The 22,680-nt window shown below is 47.6% G+C and overlaps 1 protein-coding gene across 8 annotated transcripts; it reads right to left on the bottom strand.

Moving 5' to 3' along the window:
• Positions 1–964: 964 nt before the first annotated feature.
• Positions 965–22,584, bottom strand: LOC123644553. Of its 8 annotated transcripts, none has more exons than XM_045560706.1 (5): positions 4,076–4,809; positions 2,485–2,988; positions 1,790–1,856; positions 1,510–1,679; positions 965–1,384 (listed from the first exon to the last, which is right to left on the bottom strand). In XM_045560706.1, exons 1-5 carry the CDS (start codon positions 4,253–4,255, stop codon positions 1,358–1,360), a joined length of 948 nt encoding a protein of 315 aa, XP_045416662.1. In that variant the 5' UTR covers positions 4,256–4,809; the 3' UTR covers positions 965–1,357. The 8 variants fall into 8 exon arrangements, with proteins under 8 accessions (XP_045416662.1, XP_045416655.1, XP_045416709.1 ...); XM_045560699.1 differs by having other exon boundaries at positions 1,533–1,679; XM_045560753.1 differs by lacking the exon at positions 965–1,384 and having other exon boundaries at positions 1,408–1,645.
• Positions 22,585–22,680: the final 96 nt, after the last annotated feature.

The raw sequence follows: 22,680 nt of genomic DNA, 5'->3' as shown, positions 1-22,680 counted from the left end.
CTTTCTGAATGGATGAATAATCATCCGCCTTCTTCACAGGACATGGCGAGACTCCAATGAGATGCAGCGTCTGCACCCATTGGGTGGGCAGGTGGGTGTGTCAGGCTTGAGGCCCTGCTGGGAGCCCTGGTGTGAGTGGCACCCACGGCGCCAAAGCTACAAAGGCCTCCGTGGCTCCCTGTCCCTGCCCCCCCCACCTCACAGCCCCCCAGCCTCAGGTGCCTCCGCCTGGTGTCCCAGGCCCTCCCTGCTCCCACCCAGCCCAGCTGTCCGGGCTCAGTTCTCACCGTTCCTCCAGCCACAAGGCACCAGGCAGCCTCACTCATCCACGCCCCATCCAGTGTGTCCCTCCATGCGGGCTGTGCCCTCTGCCTGGGGTGCCCTCCCCACTCTCCCCACTCCCTTTCAGACCCCGCCATGGCTGGAGGCCCAAGCAAATGGACGCTGCTCTAGGGTCCCCTCCCCAGGAAACCAGCTCAACGTGGTTCTCTCAATTTCGCCTGCAGAAGTAGAAGACGCTGCACACCCACTTCCTGGCCTTGTGGCTGACTGGTTTCACATGCTGTGCTGGAGGCTCCCCAGGGCCCAGGCCCCCAAGCGGAACTCACAGTTGCTGCAACAGGACATGCAGGTTCACCCCCTGGCCTTTGCATATGCCGTGTCCTTCTCCTCCCTCCACCCTCTACAGGGAATTCCTATTGACCCATTTGGCCTCATCCAAGCAGCACCTCCTCTGTGAAGCCCTCCCAGCCTGCCCCTCCATAGCCCTCCCACCTCCAGCTCACAGCCCTGGTGCCCACACCAGGTGAGGAGCTCTGAGGCAGCTGCCGCTTCTCCGTCCTCTGTGTCCTAGCGTCTCCCTCAGCTGGGGTGGACCATGGGTGCACGGGGTGAATGAAATCAGAAGTGTTTTTAGTTTTTGTTTTAATGGTGACTTAACCATTTAATGAAGTGTTTTCAAAGGAGTCTCCTTCAGAGGGCATGGGCTTATTCTGACAATAGGCCATCAACCTCCATCACCCTGGCCTCTGCAGAGGCCCTTTTCCCCAAGGCACCCTGGAAATGTTTCCTGGAGAGCAAGGTGACCAGGCTGGTTGGAATCCCTCCTGCACCACTTGCCAACTGCCAGACAGAGGGAGGGCACCACTGCCTTTCCACCAGCCAGGCTCCCCATCTGTGAAATGGGCTCTTGGCAGAATTACCTGCGAAGTCTGCAAGACGGTCCAGCAGTGGCCTGGCCATAGGAGGAGGGAGACTGTGCTAGCTGCTGCCTCTCCTTCCCTCCAGTCTCCCCCTCGGGGTCCCAGTGCTCACTGTGGGGTGGGCAGGGGCCCAGGGGAGGGGGCCCAAAGATGAGTCACAGGTGGCTGACCCCTGCAAAGGGCTGAGAGAACACGGCAGGGCAAGACTCTGTCATTCATTCATTTATTTAATAACCACTCACTGAGTGCCGGTGTTGATCTAGGCCCTGGAGACCCAGGGATGGCGCAGCCCCAGCCCCAGCCTTACCTGGCTCAGCCCCGAACACGAACCTGAGATCAACACACACACCCTGAGCTCAGTAGGTGAGACCCTGAGGAGCCAGAGTGAGAGGCGAGCCGTGCTGGGCCAGGTGCAGTGGGGTGTTTTCAAGGAGACACTGGAGCTGGAGTGGCAGAGGGAGAGGCAGGTGCAAAGCCCTAGAGGTATGAAAACTGGACCTGAGCTTCCCTTTCAAACAGACCACCCAACAGGAAGGCCTTCCTCCCCACCCTCTTCCCCACCCCATCGCCTGGAGTGGAGGCCTTACCTGGGGTCCTCAGACACAACGAGGGCGGGCAGCTCAGAGGACAGACGTCGGGGGTTTCCAAGTTGGACTGAAAAAAATGAAGCTTCTCGTTGCCACCCACCTCTGATGCTTATGTTCCCATCAATTAAGAAAGTGGCCGCAAACCTCAGTAGTGTTGGCTATACCTGTGAAACCCAGATATTTCAGCTATTACAGAAATCTCTAAATATCATTTATGCTCACTACTTCAAAATTATGAATATTAGATTTGCAGCTTTGATCTTTTTAGTTAATGCATTCATAAATAGAATACATGACTACATTATACGTTTTAAACATTTTATTAACTGTATTTCCATGTATTGTAGTTGATTTTCTTCCTAATCTTCCTATTTTATTCATTTAAAAATATCATTTTGAGAAGTAGTCAGTAGGCTTCCCCAGCAGGGTGGGGGTAGGGGAGGACGTGTCCCAGTGTGCATGGGCTGACTGCCTGGTGGGGCTGGGGAGGGCAGGGGCACGCGTGCCCCCCAGGCCAGGGAACGGACCATCAGAGGAGCGCATCGGCCACGCGGTCTCCGGAGAACGCAGGCAAGGCCAGGCCTTGAGGGGAGGGAGGCCCGGCCTGGCCCCTGGTCTGGCTGGTCTAGCCCAACCCCAAGCTCGGGAATTGTCCAGGATAACAGTAAGGGCTGCGGCCCCTCCCCGTGACATACGAGGAAGTGGAAGTGGGGGTCCCGGGCTGGTGCAGTCCACCGAGCTGGGGCTGGGGGGCAGGACGGCGGACACCAGGCTGCTTCCAGGGTCAGGCGTGTCGTCTGGGACGTGCTTCCTTTGGGGTCATCGCCGTTGCGGGACGCTTGCTTGGTGCAGGTTTCCCCTGGTTCTGCGTGGTGATTTTCCCAGTCCCCCGCCAGGGTGTGGAGCGCCGGACCCTGGGCCGCTGGGGCGAAGAGCACAGGGCAGAGGCACAGGGGGCTGCCCCTCCCAGTCCCGCTCCTCTCCCTGTCCCCTTCCCCCAGGACCCTGCCCAGCAGGAAAGGGCTACACCCGCGAGCCAGCAAGGGGCCAGCTCCTAGGGTACAGGATCTGGGGTCTTTCCTAGACTTGTGGAAACTGAAGCCCAGGGAGGCCAAGTCTGGGGCCGCACAGTGCATTGGTGGCAGGGCCAGGAGAACGCCCACCTCCGGCTCCCTGGTGGGGCTCTGTCCCCAGTGAACCTGGGAAGGAAGCAGGCAGAGGAGGTGCGGTGTGATACCGAGATGGGGGTAGATGCGCTTCGTGTTCCCAAAGTGAGATGTGTATAAGAGGATAAGGGAAAAATTTAGGCCCCCAAACACAGACACACAGCTAGACCCATTATATATATTTTTAAAAGGTGGGGAGGCTCTGAGTCAGTTACTAATAAAAGAGACCCCTGGCAGGGCGAGGCATCTCACACCTGTAATCCTAGCACTTTGGGAGGCTGAAGAGGGAGGATGGCTTAAGGCCAGGAGTTTGAGACCAGCCTGAGCAACATCAAGAGATTCCATCGCTCAGATCCCATAATTCAGACGCCTTGTAAGCTTTGGCGTAAATGCTCTGTGCCTCAGTTTCCTCATCTGTAAAATAGGGTAGTATGTACCTATTCAGGTAGGTTATATATATGCATTTTTAAAGCTGAAAAGAAATGCTCTGAAGATACATTAACAGTGGGATTCTGGGACTTAAATTTTTTTTGTACGCTCATCTATACATGGACTGTTGTTTTATTCCAAAGCAGCTTTGATAATATGCAGAGATAGAGAGCTATGGGGGGAGAGGACCTGCAGCTAAAGGTAAGGGGTGGGCTTCCTGGAAGAGGTGGCCTTAGTGGCATGAGGAATCTGGATGAGACAGCCTTTTGTAGCAATCCACATGGATGGAAGCTGACGCAAGAGGCCCAGGTGTGCCTCCAGCTCAGCAGGGCACAGCAGAAGGGAAGGACAGACAGGTAATTTGGACACAGCTAAGGGCCCTGAGCACCTGGCGGTAGAGCTAGATTTTTATCTAGGGGCAGCAATGGATGCTCTGGAGCAGGAGAGGGCTGGGATCCAGGAGAAGCTGCAGGAAGAATAACTGGGGAGGAGGTTGGAGGTAGTGACCCCTTAGGGTGCCACAATGGCCCAGTTGTGAGGTGGTTTGTTCTGGGAGGATGGGAAGGGAGGAAGGCGATTTATGAAAGAGTAAGTTGATCAGTCGACCTTCCCACAGAGCAACCTCCAGGCCCAGATGGCTTCACCTGTGAATTCTAATGTGCATTTATGGAACAAAGAGTTCCACTCTTACCCAAACGCAGGAGACCATAGAAGAGGGAGCTACCCAACGCCTTCTGTGAGGCAGTCGTATCCCAACTGGATCTGTGATGCCAACACCTGGTGAGGAAAATGTGAGAAAGCACAGAGCAATCTCCTTTGTGAAAACCACATGCAAAGTCCTACGAGTAACAAACTGGATCTGGCAAAACATACAGAAGACAATACAGTACAGTCAAGCCGCGTGTCCCCTAGGCGTGCAGGAACCATTCAGTATTGCAAAACTCAGCATAACCTATCACTTTAACAGCAAAAAGAAGACCTACTGTTTTCTCTATGCTTGCAGATAAAATTTAGGATCCATTCGTAAGAAAAACTCTTAGCAACCTAAGAATGCAGGGAGACTTCCTTGCCCTGACAAAGAGTAGCTGCAAAACCCATGACAACATCACATGTAGTGGTGCAGTGTTGAAAGCTTTCCCTGTGAGAACGGAATCATGACAAGGATTCCCACTGTCACCACTTCCAGTATGGTTCAAATTGTACCGCAGGTCCTGGCCAGGGCAGTTAAGACAAGAAGAAAAAGGGTCTATTAAGATTTGAAAGGAAGAAATAAAATTGTCGTTATTTAGAGATGATACAAAAGTCAAAGAGTCAACAGGTAAGTTACTAGAATATAAGAATTTAGCGACCAGGCGTGGTGGCTCACACCTGTAATCCTAGCACTCTGGGAGGCCAAGGCAGGAGGATCGTTTGAGCTCAGGAGTTCGAGACCAGCCTGAGCAAGAGTGAGACCCCGTCTCTACTAAAAATAGAAAGAAATTACATGGACATCTAAAAATATATATAGAAAAAATTAGCTGAGCATGGTGGCGCATGCCTGTAGTCCCAGCAACTCAGGAGGCTGAGGCAGAAGGATCACTTGAGCCCAGGAGTTTGAGGTTGCTGTGAGCTAGGCTGACGCCACAGCACTCTAGCACGAGCAAGAGAGTGAGACTCTGTCTCAAAAAAAAAAAAAGAATTCAGCAAGGTTGCTGGATACAAAAATCAATATGCAGGCCAGGTGCGGTGGCTCACACCTGTAATCCCGGCACTTCAGGAGGCCGAGGCAGGAAGATCGCTTGAGGCCAAGAGTTCAAAATCAGCCTAGGCAACAGAGAGAGACCCCGTCTCTATAAGAAATAAAAAAATCAGCTGGGCCTGGTGGCACGTGCCTGCAGTTCCAGTCGGAGCCCTGAGTCTGGTGGGGCTTTGATGTTTTACTGGGATGTTATTATAAATGGTTTTTATTATTTCATTTTCTAACTGTTATAGCTAGAATTTTAAAATGCAGCCTCCCCGTTACTCAGGAGGCTGAGGTAGGAGGATCGCTTGAGCCCACGGGTTGGAGGCTGCAGTGAGCTCTGATAGCACCACTGCACTCCAGGTTGGGTGATGGAGTCTCTTTAAAAAAAAAAAACAAAAAAAAAAAAACAAAAAAAAAACCCTACTGCATTTTAACTTTTGCTTTATTTATTTAGAGATGTGGTTTCAGTCTGTCACCCAGGCTGGAGTGCAGTGGTGTCATCACAGCTCACTGCAGCCTCCAACTCCTGGGCTCAAGTGATCCTCCTGCCTCAGCCTCCTGAGTAGCAGGGAGGCTGCATTTTAAAATTATAGTTATAACAGTTAGAAAATGAAATAATAAAAATCATTTGTAATAACATCCCAGTAAAACAATATCAAAGCCCCATCGGACCCAGAGCTCCAATTCCTCAGAAGGTAGAGCCAACTCAGGCTCCAAGCGCAGGGCCCAAAGCCATGAGAGTCCATGAACAAATACAAACCCAGGCTGCTGGGCCCCTGCTCTCTTCTGCTTGTGGTATCAACTTCCTTTTCTTCATTCAGTCTTTGTCCTAGTTAACTCCATGTCTTTTTAGCTAACTTAAAGGTCATTTTAAAGGCAAACATGAGATAGCTGACATTGGAAGCAACTGCCCAGTAGTCGCCCCCAGGAAGTTGGGTCCCTTGCGTCCACCCTGCTGGCCTCTTCTGGCACACCCAGGTGGCTCTCTCCTTACCAAAGAGCTTCTGAGACAGTTGGCCCACTCCAGAAACAGCACTTACTGCTTTCACACGTTCTAAGCTGATTTAGATTCCAGCCTCCTTTAAGGGTGAGTTGTTTCTTTGCCCCTGAGGTAGGACTATAAATCTGCTCTGTTAGGACAGAGAGTTACATCCACGACCCAGGCCCCGCCCTGCAAAGCAGTTCCTCAGTTACTGGATGGAAACAGGTTGTCTGTGGGATTCCAGCCTTATAAAACCAGCCAGGAACTTGGTTTAAGGCAGGGGGCTGTCAGCTTAAACTAATCCCAGGCATATGCAATGTGTAAATTACAGGCTGAATTTACAGCAGGAAGTGGCAATGCAAGTTAGGCCTACACCCCTCCCTGATACTCAGGGTCCTTGTGCATTGGGAATTGGAAAGATGGAGGCCCCTAGGGGGGACTTTACTTTGGATCCAGTCCAGATATCGAACACCTCTCTGTGCAAGGCTTGGGATACTAGCTGTTTGCTAACAACTGCAGCCAAAACTGCTCCAGTTGACTGGGTGTGGCCTAAGCTGACCCTTCAGGCTTTCATTTCAGGAGCAAGGATCAAGCAGCTCTTTGTGGGAGGCCCTGGGATCAAGTAGCAACCAACATAGTCAGTGGGGAGAGAAACTAAGCACCCAAACCAGTACATAACTACAAACTGTGACACTGTGAAAACAGACGGGGTGAAGGCAGGAGAAATAATGGGGAGGGTGAAGCTGCTATTCTGGGGATGAGGGAAGGCTCCTTGCAGTGGTGATGTTTAAGCTGAGACCCCAAGTGAGAAAAGGAACTGGCAGAGTAAGGAAGCAGGAGGGCAAGGGAAGTATTCCAGGCCACGAGGAGGAGGAGCTTCGTGTGTCTGAAGAAATAAAACTGGCCTGTGTGGGTGGGGAGCAGGGTACACGGGGTGGGGGGGACACAAGAGCTGGAGCACGTAGGGGAGGACCACGCAGTGCCTTAAGCCCTGGGAAGGGGTTTGTATTTTCTTCTCAGTAAAACATGTCTTTTGAAGGGTTCTCAGCAAGCGAGTTCCATGATTGGATTTGTCTTTAAGACACTGTGGGCTGTGGGGGTGAGTGACGAACGGGAGCTGGGAGGCCGCAGGGAAGCCACGGGGGCTTGGTGCGCAGGTCTAAGTCGCAAGAGTAGGAAGTTACTCTCGGTGTTTTAAACTGACGGGTTAATACGGGGAATTAAGAGCTTGCTGCATGAGCTGGAAACAATGGGCTGGGGATCCAGGAATGGCTGACCCACCAAAAAGAGTCCAGGCCAGGAAGGTGGGGATCAGGCGGCACTGGCATTGCTGAGTTCAAGAATGTGCAGCTGCATGGTGGCCAGGGCTCAGAAAACGTGACCACTGCTGCAGTAACTGCCTCCTGGTGCCCAGAAAACCGAGGCACGGACATGGAACACGTTGCATGTCTCTCTGAATTTGCTTGCCAGGAAACAAAATACTGGGGAGAGTGTATTAACCCGCCTTACTTCAGCCTTCCAAGATTGGGCATCTGACTGAAGGAAGCAGTTACCAGGGAGGCTGGGAAACAGTTTTTACCTTTCCAGTCTCTGCAGACACAGAGGAGATGCAGGAGAGAAGGCCCAGCCCATCCTCTTCCCAGCGCCCAGGAAGGGGAGAAACCCTTCAGAAAGACCTGACTCGACTGTCCGTGGAGTGGGAGCGGGGAATGAAGGCCGATCCCTGGGTCTCTGGTTTGGGGGGTTAGGGAGGTGGCAGAAAGAAAGAAGACAGAGCGTGAGGGCGAAAGGCCCATGCAGTGCTCCAGAGGCTCAGGGCTTTTCCAGCCCTGTAGTGCACAGGGTGGGGGCAGTGTCTCTCCAGCTCATTGATCCATGGGGACAGAAATCAATTAAAGCCCAGGGACCGAAAAATAATTTGGGCTGGAATTTTTCTACGAAAAACAAGCACCAAAGCACAACTCATCTATTGGCTCTATTGGTAACACATAAAGCCATCACCAATAAACTGAACAAGTGTGAAATACATACAGTGACTCTGTTAAAAAGGGAGGGAAGTGAGGAAAACAAGTAAAGAAAATGAGAAACTATGGGGAGGAAAGGAAGAGCCTGGGAGAGACCGACAGAGGAGGAAGGCAGGCCGGGGGCAGAGACAAACAGGCCCGCAAGGAACTAGCAGGAGGATGCAGCTGCAGTCAAATAAAGACAGTGAGGGACTCGAGGAGTGATTTGCTTCTTTCTCTTGTAAATAAAAACTATTTAGTTCACCGTCAAGGATGTATCATGCTTCTGGAAGCAGTCTCCAAACCTTCGCCCAGAGTGCGGACGTGCTCTGAAACCAGCCTTGATGCACTCCTCAGTCCGCTTCCTAGCGACGCAGACATGGCCTGCCACATCCCCGCCTAGCTCTGAGTGACGAACTCTACTGCACACACTTGCTGGGAGGTCAGTAGGTAAGTTTCATCTCTAATTCTTCATTCTCTTACCTGCCTCACCGGGAGGAGGATGGCTCAAGCCCAGGAGTTGGAGGTTGCAGTGAGCTATGATGATGCCACTGCACTCTAGCCGGGGCAGCAGAGCAAGGCTGCCTCCAAAAAATAAAAAAAAAATTTATAAAACCCTAAGGCTGCAACACAAATACCATGCTGATCAGAGGACTGTGGTTGCTCACAAGAGGGAGGGCTTATGATGGGCTGGAATGCTGGGCTGGGAAGTGGCATTTGAGGCAGAGGCTGAGGGACCACGTGTCCAGAGGCAGAGCATGGGAAGGAAGACCTTCCAGGCAGAAGGCAAGGAAGGACAAGGCACATTTGGGACCTAGTAGGTAACATCGTGTGACTGCAATGAAGGCATCTTGCAGAGGGGTTGTGGCTGATGGAAGTTTTTTTAGAGATAGGGTCTCATTCTATGGCCCAGACCGGAGTGCAGGGGTGTGATCACCGCTCACTGCAACCAATTGAAGCTTTTGTGTAGAGGAAGATTAGGGCCAAAGAGCTGACTCAAGATGACTAAATCAACCAGGATGAGAGCAAAAAAAGCCCTTGCAGTTCAAAAGACAGCTTGAGGACCACATTTAGGTATTAGTATCAAGTGGTTGGACTGCATCAGTTCTAGGGTTTCTTTTGATTCAAATTCTATGACTCCCACCATGTCAGTAAACTCTAAACACCACTTCCCCCACTTTAAAACAGAGAGATCCCACAAAGAGTGGCTTGGTACCCAGTTGGCTTGCTGAGCTGAGCCCTGGGTACCCAGCAGGGTGGCTGCCACGTGGGAGCACTTGATATTTAGTGAACCGAATGAGTTGCTTTTTTGGTCTGTACAGTTCACCGGGGGAAACGGACTGATACTTCCAGTACAACACAGGCAGTCCAATGAAGGAACACTCAGAGCTTTGGGAACATGGTGACTCTCCTGGAAATGGTTTCAGAGATGGAGCAGGCAAAAAATTGTTACAGGAGAATATATAGGTGGTGAAAAGTTACAGAAGTTCGAGAACTTTTTAGCTATGAGGGAAAGAAGGGAATAGGAAGGAGGTAGAGCACTTGAATTCACTTAACCACAAAACACAGTTAACCACTTCACTACACCATTGAGTTTTAAATGGGGAGACCAACTACCAGCTGTAATTTTTCTTTCTGGTGGGAAAATGTTTCAGTTGGCTAAAGTAGCCAAAAGATCGGATACAAAATGAGAAATGATGAGAAGAAAAGCACACATTCAAAATAGATAATTTGACTTTCCACAGCTTCATGTTTTCTAAATATAAAACACATATATATTTGTACATCTATGTTCACAGCAGTATTAACAATAGCTAAAATATGGAAGCTACCCAAGTGTCCATTGATGGATGAATGGATAAGCAAAATGTGGTATCTACATAAATGGAACATTATTTAGCCTTAAAAAGGAGGGAGATTCTGACACATGCTATAACACAGATGAACCTTGAGAATATTATGCTAAGTGAAGAAAGCCAGTCACAAAAAGACAAATACTGTGTGATTCTACCTACATGAATGAGGTACCTTGGGTAATCAAAATCATGGAGAGTAGAATGGTGGTTGCCAGAGGCCGGGGGGGGGGGGGGGGGGGGGGTGATGGGGAGTAATTTTTTAAAGGGTACAGAGTTTCACTTTTGCAAGATGAAACGAGTTCTGGAGATGGTGGTGGCTGCACAAAAATATGAATGTACTTAATAACACTGAACTGTTAAGACATTAAATTTTATGTTGTCTATTTACAATAAAAAATTTTTTTCAATGTGTGTATAATTACTACACAAATATAAAGTAAAAAAAAAAAAACACCAATTACTCCAAATCCTAGTTCCCAGAAGCAAACTACATTACATTTTTGCTTATTTTATTATAGTACTTTTTCATGTTATTAAAACCATTTATAAAATCTATGGTTTGAGAATATTCCACGGATTCCACATAGACCACAAAATTCCCAGGAGAAGACACTTTAGCTGGACAGAGGCATTAACTCCCCTTGGATTCCCTGCCTCCCACTTCCAGAGGGAGTCTGATGTGTCAGTGTCAGTAGGGAGAAGGTCCACTGCAAGCTGCCAGCGCCCCTGTACAGTGGCTTACACACGCAGCCCAGTGGGAGCAGTGAGCTCCTACTTGACAGTGCGTGGCCAGTGACTGGAATTCTCTTAGCCTCTTCCTCATAGTCACTAGGTGGCTGCCACAGCCCTAGCTATCACACCAGTTTTCAGCAGGAAGGAAGAAAAGGGCCTGTCTTCTGAGGTTTTTATCTGTTTATTAGGGAATGGAAGCCTCTCTTATTAAACATCCATCTCCCTTCACACTTTACTGGCCAGAACTGGGTTACATTCTCCCTTACTCCTTCTCACATACACCACCGGCTGAAGGGAATAAGACTGCCTTGGTTCTCTAGCTAATCATGATTGATCCCTCAAACTAAGGTAGACTCCTTCTCCTCCCTCCAAGAGGTCAGATTTCTATTCAACACCGGAAAAGAAAAAATTGGGGCTCTGTAAGCAGAGAATGTTGGTGGTTGGGAGAAGAGTAGTTTGTAGGGCAGGCAACGAAGTAACCACCATAGGGACCTCATACATTCCCTAAGCAAATGCATACACACACCCATGTGTGACATGTAGTAGTGTACTTAACCATTCCCCCTAGGTTGTTTCTAGAGGGCAGTTATGATGTATAACCCAAGTTTATACTAAGTATAAAGGAGAAAAAGCACCCTGTAAACCGTATATTGATTACGCATCCAAATATTCCTAAATTGTAAAATGGAGTTAACAGTACCTATACCCCAGGGTCATGCCAATTGAATGAGTCAATGTATGTGCTTAGAATAATGCCTGGCACATGGTAAGGGCTACAGGAGAGTTAGTTGCTATTATTAAGCTGACAGGAGAAAAAATATGTTGGATGACAGTCAAGACACGCCCCCAACATCAACAGGTTCTTATGACAGATACAGCCAATAAGATGAAGATGTACACATTACGTTTATTGTGTAAGTTACTAAATTTGGACCCCCCCCCCAAAAAAAACACAGCTCAAATATAAGATGAAGAAATGTGTAACAACTACACACGCTGGGCACAGTGGCTCCTGCCCGTAATTCTAGCACTTTGGGAGGCCAAGGCAAGACGATCACTTGAGGCCAGGAGTTTGAGACCAGCCTGAGCAACAAAGTGAGACCCATCTCTACAAAAAACAGAAAAATTAGCCAGGCATGGTGGTCCCAGCTACTTGGGAGGCTGAGGCAGGAGGATCCCTTGAGCCCAGGAGTCTGAGGTTGCAGAACACGACCATGTCTCAAAAAACAAAAACCTCCCACACCTATACATACGTAAACTAGAGGTGGCTAGTTTGTAACTCTGAACATTGAAAGAAATAAGTAGTAATGAATCTTGACAGTATAAACTCACTGTTAGACATGGCTACCTGCTCTAGGTGGAATCCAGAAGTGGAATGGTTCTATTCTCTCATCCAGTAAGCTTGCACGCACAATTTGACAGTTTGAAGGGAAAAAAGGATGAGCAGCCACCAAGGGACATTACTACTTAATGGCTAGAGGAGATGTGTGTGGGCAGCTCTCTAAAACATCCCTATCTGCCTATAACACACACAGCTTTATCTTCTGCTAACTACTGGATTATTACATCAATCAGTTAGGCATTTACTTCGACAGGACATCATCTTTTTATATGGACTCCCTCTTTGTTGTGGCAGTTGTTGTAACAGGATTTTATGTACCCGTAATACCATTTGCTTTGACGGCCAGATGAAAGATTGTGTCGGCCTCATCTGAGCCGGTCAAAATAAGATTGTTTCCAAAGCATGGTATACTTTAAGAATTTCCTTAGCACTAACTCCTTTTGGAATATTCTTTTGAAAAAATAATTAGAAACATACATCATTTTCATGTAGTTTGGGGCAAGCAATATTCTTCACTTTCTTCACATTATAAACTAATTCCAACACTGATGATTTTCCATTGTGTTTGAAGTGAATTTTCTATAATTATGTCTAATTTTCAGATATTTTATTTGCTTGCTAATGTGGAAAGTATTATTACTCGAAAAATCTTAAGGACAAGTAAGCTAAAATTCAGAGGTCCCAGAGAGTTTGACTTGTTCAAGACTCTGACAACACTGTTCAGCCCAGTGGAGAAGCATCTTCCTATCCTCCCCAACCCTCCTATCCTCCCCAACTCCAGTTAAAGTAAACAAACACTTAACACTTAATATGTTCCAGGCCCTGAGTGCTCAGAACCATGGAAAGCTACAAAAATAGAGGAGAAACATCCTGTTCCCCAGAAGCTTCCAACCCAGTTAACTTTCTACAAGGAACTAAAATAAAAGACAACTGAGTAGTAAGTTAGGAATATTACATGCCATGGGAAGTAGGAGACTAGGGAAGGAATTCCTTTTAACTGGAGGACCTAGGCAAGCCTTGAGGCAGGATGTGGATGGAGTAGAGAGGTGGGTGGATATGAGGAAGGCACCTCTTCACAGAGGGATGGAAGACAGAGGGCATATTCACCAACAACAAAGCTTCTGAGGCTGGATATGTGTGTGTTGGGGGCTGGGGTGTGGGTCAGAATGGAGCCGGAGAGAGGGAGAAAAATAGTAATAGATGAGATTTATTTAGTACCTATTACATGTTCGATGCATTATACATATTATTTCAATCAAACTTTACAAGTCTTGAACAGTAATATTCCTATTTTACAGATGAAGAAATTGGCCCAGAAAGGTTAAGAAACTCCTGTAAGATCATTTAGCTAGTAAGTGGTGAAATAAATACTAAAATCCAGGTCTAACTTCAAACCTCCTATTTTTTCTGCTATACCCTGTTTCCTCAAAGCCCAGCTAAGGATTCTGGACTATTCTATAGGTATAGGTGGAAGAAGACAGAAGTAGCGGCATCACCAGGTATTTCTGTTCAGACGGGGCTCACCGTGTATCCAGATTGGGCTTGCCCTCCGGGACAAAAGGCAAATGAGACACTGTCTCTGCCCTCAAAGAACATCATGTGCTTTTGTGGGAGAGCAGAAACATTAATGGACACATTTGTTATAAGTACAATGACAGCAGTTTGGGCAGAGTGCTATGAAAATACCCTTCCAAGGAAAGCTTCCTAGAGATGTCACTGGGCTGATCTGGAAGACGAATAAAGTTTAAGGAGGTAGGAAAGGTTATTTTAGGCAGAGGAAAAGAACAGTCTGAAAACAAAGGTAGGAGCTGTCACAGTGCATGTATCTGGAGGTAGGAGAAAGGACCTAAGGCCCGAAGGCTTGAGAGCGCCTTGCCGAGGTGCTGGTCTATTCTGAAGCCTTGAGTAGCCCCTGAAGAGTTGGATCAGAGGAGTGACACGGTTACATGCTAATGTCAAGAAAATTCAGGGCCGGGCACGGTGGCTCACGCCTGTAATCCCAGCACTCTGGGAGGCCGAGGCGGGTGGATTGCTCAAGGTCAGGAGTTCGAGACCAGCCTGAGCAAGAGCAAGACCCCGTCTCTACTAAAAATAGAAAGAAATGATCTGGAAATCATTTCTAGAAATATACAGAAAAAAATTAGCCGGGCATGATGGCGCATGCCTGTAGTCCCAGCTACTCTGGAGGCTGAGGCAGTAGGATCGCTTAAGCCGAGGAGTCTGAGGTTGCTGTGAGCTAGGCTGACACCATGGCACTCATTCTAGCCTGGACAACAAAGCGAGACTCTGTCTCGAAAAAAAAAAAAAAGAAAGAAAATTCAGGAGTGCCTTGTGGAAGGAGGGTTGGAGGCAGGTAGAGCAGCAGCTGGTTGGCAAAAGTTTAGGTGGGAAAACCAGGGCCTGATTAAGGACAGGAATAACAGTAATGGAGAAGTTGGATTTGAGAAATATTTAGGAGATAAACTCATCAGGATTTGGTGGCTATATATGGAAAATTAGGGAGCAAAAGGAGTCAAGGCGATTTCCAAATTTTGGTCCTGAACAGCTAGACGCGACTGGTGAGAACGACTGCCAGGGAGGAGGCAGGTCTGGGGCAGAGTGGATGGAAAGGGTAGTCAATCAGGCCTGCTGAGTCTGAGGAGCCTGTGGGACATGAGTAGGGCGACTGAGAATAGTGGGACTTGGATTAGAGCTCTGGGGATAATCCAGACTAGAACGCTCAGCATGCAGGTGCCAGGTAAAGCCCGATAGGGGATCAGATGGACCAGGAGAGCAGGCAGAACAAGGAGAAGCAGTGAGATCAAGGAGAAGGAAAGAGCAGTTAAGACAGCCAAGGCAGGAAGCCCAGGGATGGAGTGACAGGTGATGTCCAGTGAGGGGACGAGTAAACAAGGTCATAAGAGTCTGCACCTATGTGGGCACAACGCAAGGTTGCTGCCGGAATGTCTGGCAGGCTGATGGGAGACACAGTAGCTGGGGTTTAGAGAGATGAAGACCACAAACACAGATGGGGGTCTCAGGATGCTTAGCTGGGCATGAAATAGGACAATGGCTCAAGGGAGACACAAGGTCAAGAGAGCCTTGTTTTTTAAAGGCCAGGAGAGACTTAATGTGACGGAGAAGAACCAGCAGCAAGTGGAAAATGCAGGGTCCCAGGAGAAGGTAAGTGAAGGAGGGACCCTGAGGAGCGAGGTGGGGTGCAGAGCACAGGTGACATGTGGCTTTGCGAGAGCAGCACCGCACGGCCTGGGAACGGAAGGGGCTTTCGGTCAGTCAGTTTGCAGAGGAAAATGGGTGCAACTGGCACGTGAGGAAATGAATTCTGAGCCCTTCAATTTTCTTACAGTGGGAGGCAAGGGAATTGGGCTACTGGAGGGGACTGGGAAGACGGAAGCAAGTACATTTGTAAAAATTTTGAGGAAAGTAATTTGGAGAATTTGTTGGGCAAATAGTGGAGGGGGGCTTCAGTTAAGACAAGCAAAAAGAATTTTCAAGTGACATTAAACACTCAGCTAACGCTGGAGACCAGGAATTAAGTCATGATAAAAGTCTACATACATGAGTGGTTCTTCTTCCAGTAGATCTCAGGAATTTCAGAAATATGGAGACAGAAGTGGGTTGGTCCAAGGGTGAGGTTCTATCAGACATAAGCAGTATGTGCAGCTGAGGAGGCTGGTGATCACCATGGACTTCTAGTCTGGGAAAGGAAGAAAGAAATTAGAAATTAGAAAACTGAAGGCCTCAGGCCAAAATAAAGGGATAAGGGGAAAGAAGGTGTGAGAAACTGGGGGGACAGGATATCGGGAGTTCAAGATTCCAGATGTGGTGCTGTTCTTAGGAATAACATGGCAGCTGAAAGGAGGTGGAACTGAAGGTAACTGGAGTTGTAAAGGTCAAAACAGAACGAGGCTGAGGTAACTACAGTCAACTAAGGGTCTGGTGTGGCTTAGGTTAGAGAGTACGACTGCAGACAAAGCACAGGTCTCCAGTGAACACTAGTGAGGGCGAGGAGGGAGGGGACAGAGCATGCCCTCAAGGGACAGCATTAGCCTCAAACCATGTCAGGGTTAGCACTGCCTCTGGTATGATTTGGTCAGAAAATCACTACGAAAAGATTTATGCAATCCAAGATTGCATTCTTACCACAATGCCAATGCCATTTAAGCAAAATAGTGCAGGGACACTCCTAATCCTTTCTTTAGATGGTAAATGGGATATCTCCATTTAGAATATAATAAAATATGATAATGCCCTCGCCCTTCCCCATGATCCTTTAATTCCCAAGTTTAAAATTGCACATGACATAAGGAAGGAAAGAACTGTGCCCTAAAGAACACCAAGCAGGTTTGGTGGCAGCTCTGTGCTGAAATGTGGTTCGCTGGAGCATACAGGAGAGAAAAGATGGATGTCTTCCTCTTTCCTTGTCTCACCACTTCTGGGTTGCTGTTTTCCTGAGTGACAGCTGTTGAAACCTTGTGGTGCCCTTGTGAAGTCTTCTTGTGTTTACCCTCTCTGGCCAAAGCTCCTCTGTGTCACAAAGGAAAAAACACCAGTAAGGCACCAGCAGCTGGATCATAGATATATTAACAGAAACACTTCCAAAAGGAGCTCCAATGTTGAGAAACCTAGTGGCACAGAAAACACTAAAACAGGTCATCTAATTTCACTTCTAATAGACAGTAATTCACCATCTCAGAGAGATTAAAAAGTCACCATCAGCCGGGTGCAGTGGCTCACGCCTGTAGTTCTAGCACTCCAAGAGGCTGAGGCGGGAGGATCGCTTGAGGTCAGGAGTTCGAGACCAGCCTGAGCAAGAGCGAGACCCCGTCTCTACTAAAAATAGAAAGAAATGATCTGGACAGCTAGAAATATACAGAAAAAAATTAGCCGGGCGTGGTGGCGCATGCCTGTAGTCCCAGCTACTCAGGAGGCTGAGGCAGGAGGATCGCTTGAGCTCAGGAGTTTGAGGTTGCTGTGAGCTAGGCTGACGCCACGGCACTCTAGCCTGGGCAGCAGAGCGAGACTCTGTCTCAAAAAAAAAAAAAAAAGTCTGGCTAGCAATGAATTCTTCTTCTTCTTTTTTTTTTGGCTATCTGCACAGCTGATTCAGTCATTTTACACACTGTTACTGATTTCTATAACTGCTGAAGACTGTCATTCCTGTTTTATAGCGAGGAAATGAAGAGTTAAGAAGTCACAAGCCTTTTTTGATGGTTTCACAGATGATAAATGGCAGAACCAGGACCTGAACCCAAGTTGTTATGACTCCAAAGTCTACTCTTCCTGCTTACCAGTTTCACAGCTAAGTACCTCCGTAAGTACCTTCAAAGTTGGTCTATCTTCCAAGGCCTGGAACCCTAAAATGATTTCTAGTACCAATACCCAAGTTCAAGAGGGAACTTGGAACAAGGAATGGCTCATAAAAACAAAAAAATTTTTAAAAGTAGGAACTCATGTTTTTGGTTTTTTTGAGACAGAGTCTTGCTGCCACTTGGGCTAGAGTGCAGTGGCATCAACCTAGCTCATAGCAACCCCAAACTCCTGGGCTAAAGCAATCCCCCTGCCTCAGCCTCCTAAGTAGCTGGGATACACACCACCATGCCCAGCTAATTTTTTCTACTTTTAGTAGAGACTGGTCTCGCTCTTGCTCAGGCTGGTCTCGAACTCCTGAGTTCAAGCGATCCTCCAGCCTTGGCCTCCCAGAGTGCTAGGATTATGGGTGTGAGCCATGGTGCCAACATGCTGGGCCAGATCTAATGTTAATAACGAAGTGCTGAAAAAAATGTCAGCCACCTTCAGTAGCAGCTTGTGTATTAATTTGATTTTCCAAGGCTAAAAATAGCCCTTTTATACTGAGTGCTGTAAGCTTATCCCAAATATTTACAAATTTACCATCTTTTTTATTTTACCCAGTCTCTTTTCATATGGTAATTAACATTAAAAAAGCCACACACTGGGTAGGCACTTCATGTTCTGTTCAACTTTTAAGTTAGAGTTGAAATGTCCCTTTCTCATGAAGCCTTTTACCTTACTAGGCTAGGATAGATTCTCTGTACCCAAACTCTCCCACTTCTTCCTAGGACTTCTACAACTGAAAATTAAATAAGCTGATCTCCCCTCTGGCCTGCAGACTCCATGAAGACAGGCAAACCTGTCTTGCTCATATCTATCTTGTTCATATCTTGTTCTGTACCTGTCCCTTGCATTGCACGCTCTGGGCAAATGGTGAAGGAGCAGCTGGGTTCACCTAATCCCCTCTGGGGCATCACTCCTCTTTAGCAAACAGAGAAAATCCCTATCAGAGAAGTTACTGGTCACTTATAAGTTCTTCCTAGTCACCTGCCTTACACACAAATACGTAAGTCAATTTCCTGCATTTCAACATTGCAGTAAGTGTCGCATGAAAACAAGTATGGCTATGAAAGTTACTGTGGATAAAAGAATTTTCAACTCATTCTGTTCAATTGTGCATTCCACATTCCTTCTTTGGGCAGGTAGTAGGAACAACTGTAGTACAAATAAAGTACAAATAAGTTGATTTAGTGTCTTCTCTGGAGGGCACTGCACTAGCAAAGTAGAATAAAAACCAGAGGCTAATTTATTATCTTTATACTAATTATTATACTAAATTATCTTTATACTAAAGATTTCAACTTTCTTTACATTTATAGGTAATAACCAGGTTTATTCATTAAAATAAACCACTTGGCCTTAGAAAAAGAATTTGACTAAGACCTTATAAAAGGACAAAAAATAAAATAAATGGTGTTAGCTTTACGGACATGAGACCTCACCTATCAACATACAGAACATTTCACCATAATTTAAGCTCCAAATCTAATACATGTACTGATATGGTGGGGAAAACAGTATCCCTTTAATAGTCCCGGTTTCAAAGATTCCACAACCAAGACAATACCTATAGCTTATATGATTAAGGAAACTTGTATTATACAAAGCTAGTTTTTCATTTAACTTGTATGGATCCAAATTAGGGGTAAGTAATCTAAACGCATATACATGAATTTTCACTCTGATTTTTCTAAACATTTCATTGGAAACTGAGCATGGATCTGAATAGAACAGAGTCCCACCACCCAAACTTAAAGGTTTTTGCAACCTAACAAAAGGCAGGGAAAGTCTAGTGTTCACTTCAGCTCCATCATTCTTCACCATCTTGCCAGGTGAACCTGACCAAGTGTCCTCTCTCAGCTGGTTCCCTTGTCTACAAAATGAAGAAACTGGACTAGATGCTCTACCCAGCTCTAACAGTCTTAAAACTGTAACTGATGAAGAGCACCAACTTCCTACTTGAAGTAACTCCAAAAGAACCAGACATTGGAACAAATCAAAAAGCAATTTCATGAGGCAGCTAAATTAGTTTGTGGTAAGGGAAATTATTTAACATGAGTTTATTGCCTGAATCAATCCCAATCTGCTAGAAATGGAAATATGGCAGAATCAGATTTAACAATCAGCCTCCCTATAATCAGTAAATGAGAAGATACTATTTTGACTAGGCAAGAACAAGAAGTATCAGGCATCTTTTAACATCCTTTATTCTTAGGCCCACTTCCACCCCTCCTTCTCCCCACATGCATCCCTTCCTAAATTACATGCTCTTAAACCCAAGTTTGGGAATACAATAGAAGTTTCAGAAAAGCAATCATTGGGAAATGAAGATGAGGAGGTACCAAAGGAGCTGTCAGCTAACAGTCCACATCTCTGTCCTGCTGCTGTCCTCATCAGCTAGGCAAAGGACATGTTCCTCGAAGGATATTTGTCACCACATTTCCTCAGCCACTAGTGAGCTCTGATTTCTTGGAGATTCTACAATACTCTGTACAACTTTCAATATTCTTTCTTCTATAGTTTTGACATTCATTTTCCCAGTAGACTGGAAGCTTTGTAGAAAGTTGGAGCTTTTGAAACATTTGAATGACTAAGAAATGGTCAGGCACTATCACAAAGAACTCCCCTGTCACGGTGTTTTTAACTTTAGTTTATTGCATGAATCAAAAAGCATGTGTGAGGCATTAAGCTGACAGATACAGCCACGGCCTTTGCCCAGATAGGGGGGAGGATAACAGCATGCAGACATCTGTGTAAGAGAAATAACAGTTTAAGTGACAATAATCATTTCTCTTGTTGCAAAAATAAAGGGATTCTAGGAGTTCTGAAGGAACACTCATTGCCCCAACGTATTTTGTCCAAAGAGAACAGAATAAATGCAGGGAAATCAGCCCCACCCTTAGAATCCCACGGTTTTGAAACTGCAATTTAACCTGTCCTTTTAAATTGATTTTCACCTTTAGCAGCAAGTGCAAGCAGGCTAGAGCCAACACAACACAATGTCTTTGCATGTCTAGTCATAAGATACCCATAGCTAAGGAGTGGAAGACAAGAATATCTCCCACTGCAGAAAACTTAAGGCTTGCCGAACAGAGGTCACCTGCTCTGGGGCAAGTTTCAAAAGCTATTTCTGGAGCAGGTGCTAGGATAGCATTAGGGAGCATCTTAGGGCTTTCTGACCTGCCACCCTTCCCAACAGCTATACTCTTTTTGGCTTTCTCCATTTGATTACTGGACTGTAACACCTACTGATCTATGACTCAGAAGCAGGCTGCCTAATGAGCAGCACTTTCCCTATTTCTCTTGCTCGTTTTGTATCTGTGGGGAAGTATTAACTACTTGCAAAGACATTTCCCCATCAATTACTATAGAGTGGAGAAAGTGAAATTAAAAAGCATTAAGCCACATAAAAATTCTCCCACAACTGTTTATCATTTATGAAATATTTATGCAAGGTTTATAAACTATAAAGCCAGAAACGACTTAATTCAACAGATTCGACTTTGCCAAACCGTGTGGGTACAGCACTCCCAGGTGAATTACTCAGGTTTTAAAGCCCAAAAACAAAATGATTTAATTTTTCACTCTTTATGCTAATACTCTCAAAAATCAAGTCCAATGCCACTTAGAAATAAGTAAATAGTAAATTATATCTATGAAGTCACCTTTTAATTAGAATATATAAACTTTCCCTTAATATGTTCCCAATAATAGGGCAGCTTATTTTAACAAGTTGGATCTAAGATTAATGTATTACAGTTCAAAATAATCGCAGCGTCAAATGCATGAACACTAATTCAAAATAGTAAATTGCTGACAATATTCAACAACAAATTCATACGGGTGTTAGGTTGGCCAAACGAGTACAACAAAGACACACCTTCCCAACTTTTCGATTTGTCATGGTTTTTCTTAAAACCAGAAAATCTTTATTTGCCTTGCTTTAAACAAACTGTCAGTTCGACCAAAAGAATGGATAAGAGCAAAAACACGTCACTGCAATATACCTTACTCAGGAAAGTTTAACTCGCCAATTCGTGCCATAAAAAAATCTAGGCTCTGTGCAAGAATAATGGCGAATATAGGGGGGAAAATGTAGAATTTTCAATGATTGAGACAAATGCAAAACCTGGTGGGTAGAAAGAGGAGCATCTACAAACTGAGAAATAAGTGAAGACGATGGGAAAAGGAAACAAAGACCGGCTGGACAGCGAAGAAAGGAAAGCTCGGAAGGAAATTTTAGAAAGCTATAAACAGCAAAGCCACAAGACGAGAGCCGCCAGGACCCTGCAGCTCTAAAGATCTACGGGGGAAACAGGCACTCAACGGCTCCGTCTCAGGTTTCCGCGGGTCACAAAAGAATAACGGACATCCTCCTAACGGTGGACCCGGGCTCCGCGCGGCGCTTCCGCCGAGCCGCAGCCGCCCCACCCCGCGCACCGCCCACCTGCACTCGGTCCCGGGACCACGCCGGGCGCTCGCGGCGAGATGCGGGACGCCGGCGCCGGGATACACGGTCCTCGGCTGGCCGCCTGCCGTCTTTGTTCGCCTGGCCCTCCACGCTCACCCTGCGGCCATCGCCCGCCCGAAGCCAGGCGCCTAGAGCAAACGCCGCCCGACGCGAAAAAGGAAGCACAGGCGTTTCTCGTCAAAGCAGACTTTATTGGGGCGAGGGGACCGCCCCGCGCACGCCGGCCGCTCCCCGCACGGCCCCCGGGCCGCCCACCGACCTCAGCCCGGCGCTCGGCAAGCCCCTCCCTCTCTTCTGCTCAGTCTCCCGTCCCCGTGGCGCCCGGGTCTGCGCGGACCGCTCACCGGCTCCCGAGGCGGCGGCTGTGACGGCGACGCCCCGCTACCGAGTCCGGCCCAGGCCTAAGGCGACGGGTTTTGTGGTTGTTGCACCGCAGAGGGAGGGAGCCGCGCGACAAGGAGCAACCGGAGGCGGTGGCGGCGGCGGCGGCGTGCTGACGTCACGCGCCGCAGGCCAGCCTGCGCGCGTGAGTGCCGCCCCACCCCCGTCCCACCGGCCCCAATCCGGGAGGAGCCCGGATGAGTGGGCGGGGCCGCGGCGGCGAGCGGAGCAGACCGATTGGCAGAGAGGGAGGAGCGAAAAGGCGAGCGAGCGAGTGGGAGAGAGGTGGGGCGGGCCGAGGCAGCGCGGAAGTCTCGCGAGGCAGAGCCCGAGAGGAGTGTGGCGGCGGCGGCGGCGGCGAGATCTGGGCTCGGGTTGAGGAGTTGGTATTTGTGTGGAAGGAGGCGGAGGCGCAGGAGGAAGGGGGAAGCGGAGCGCCGGCCCGGAGGGCGGG

The sequence above is a fragment of the Lemur catta genome, chromosome 1 (assembly GCF_020740605.2).
Source record: "Lemur catta isolate mLemCat1 chromosome 1, mLemCat1.pri, whole genome shotgun sequence".
NCBI lineage: Eukaryota > Metazoa > Chordata > Mammalia > Primates > Lemuridae > Lemur > Lemur catta.
The sequence above is the reverse complement of the archived record's forward strand: the minus strand, read 5'-3'. Positions and strand labels throughout refer to the sequence as shown.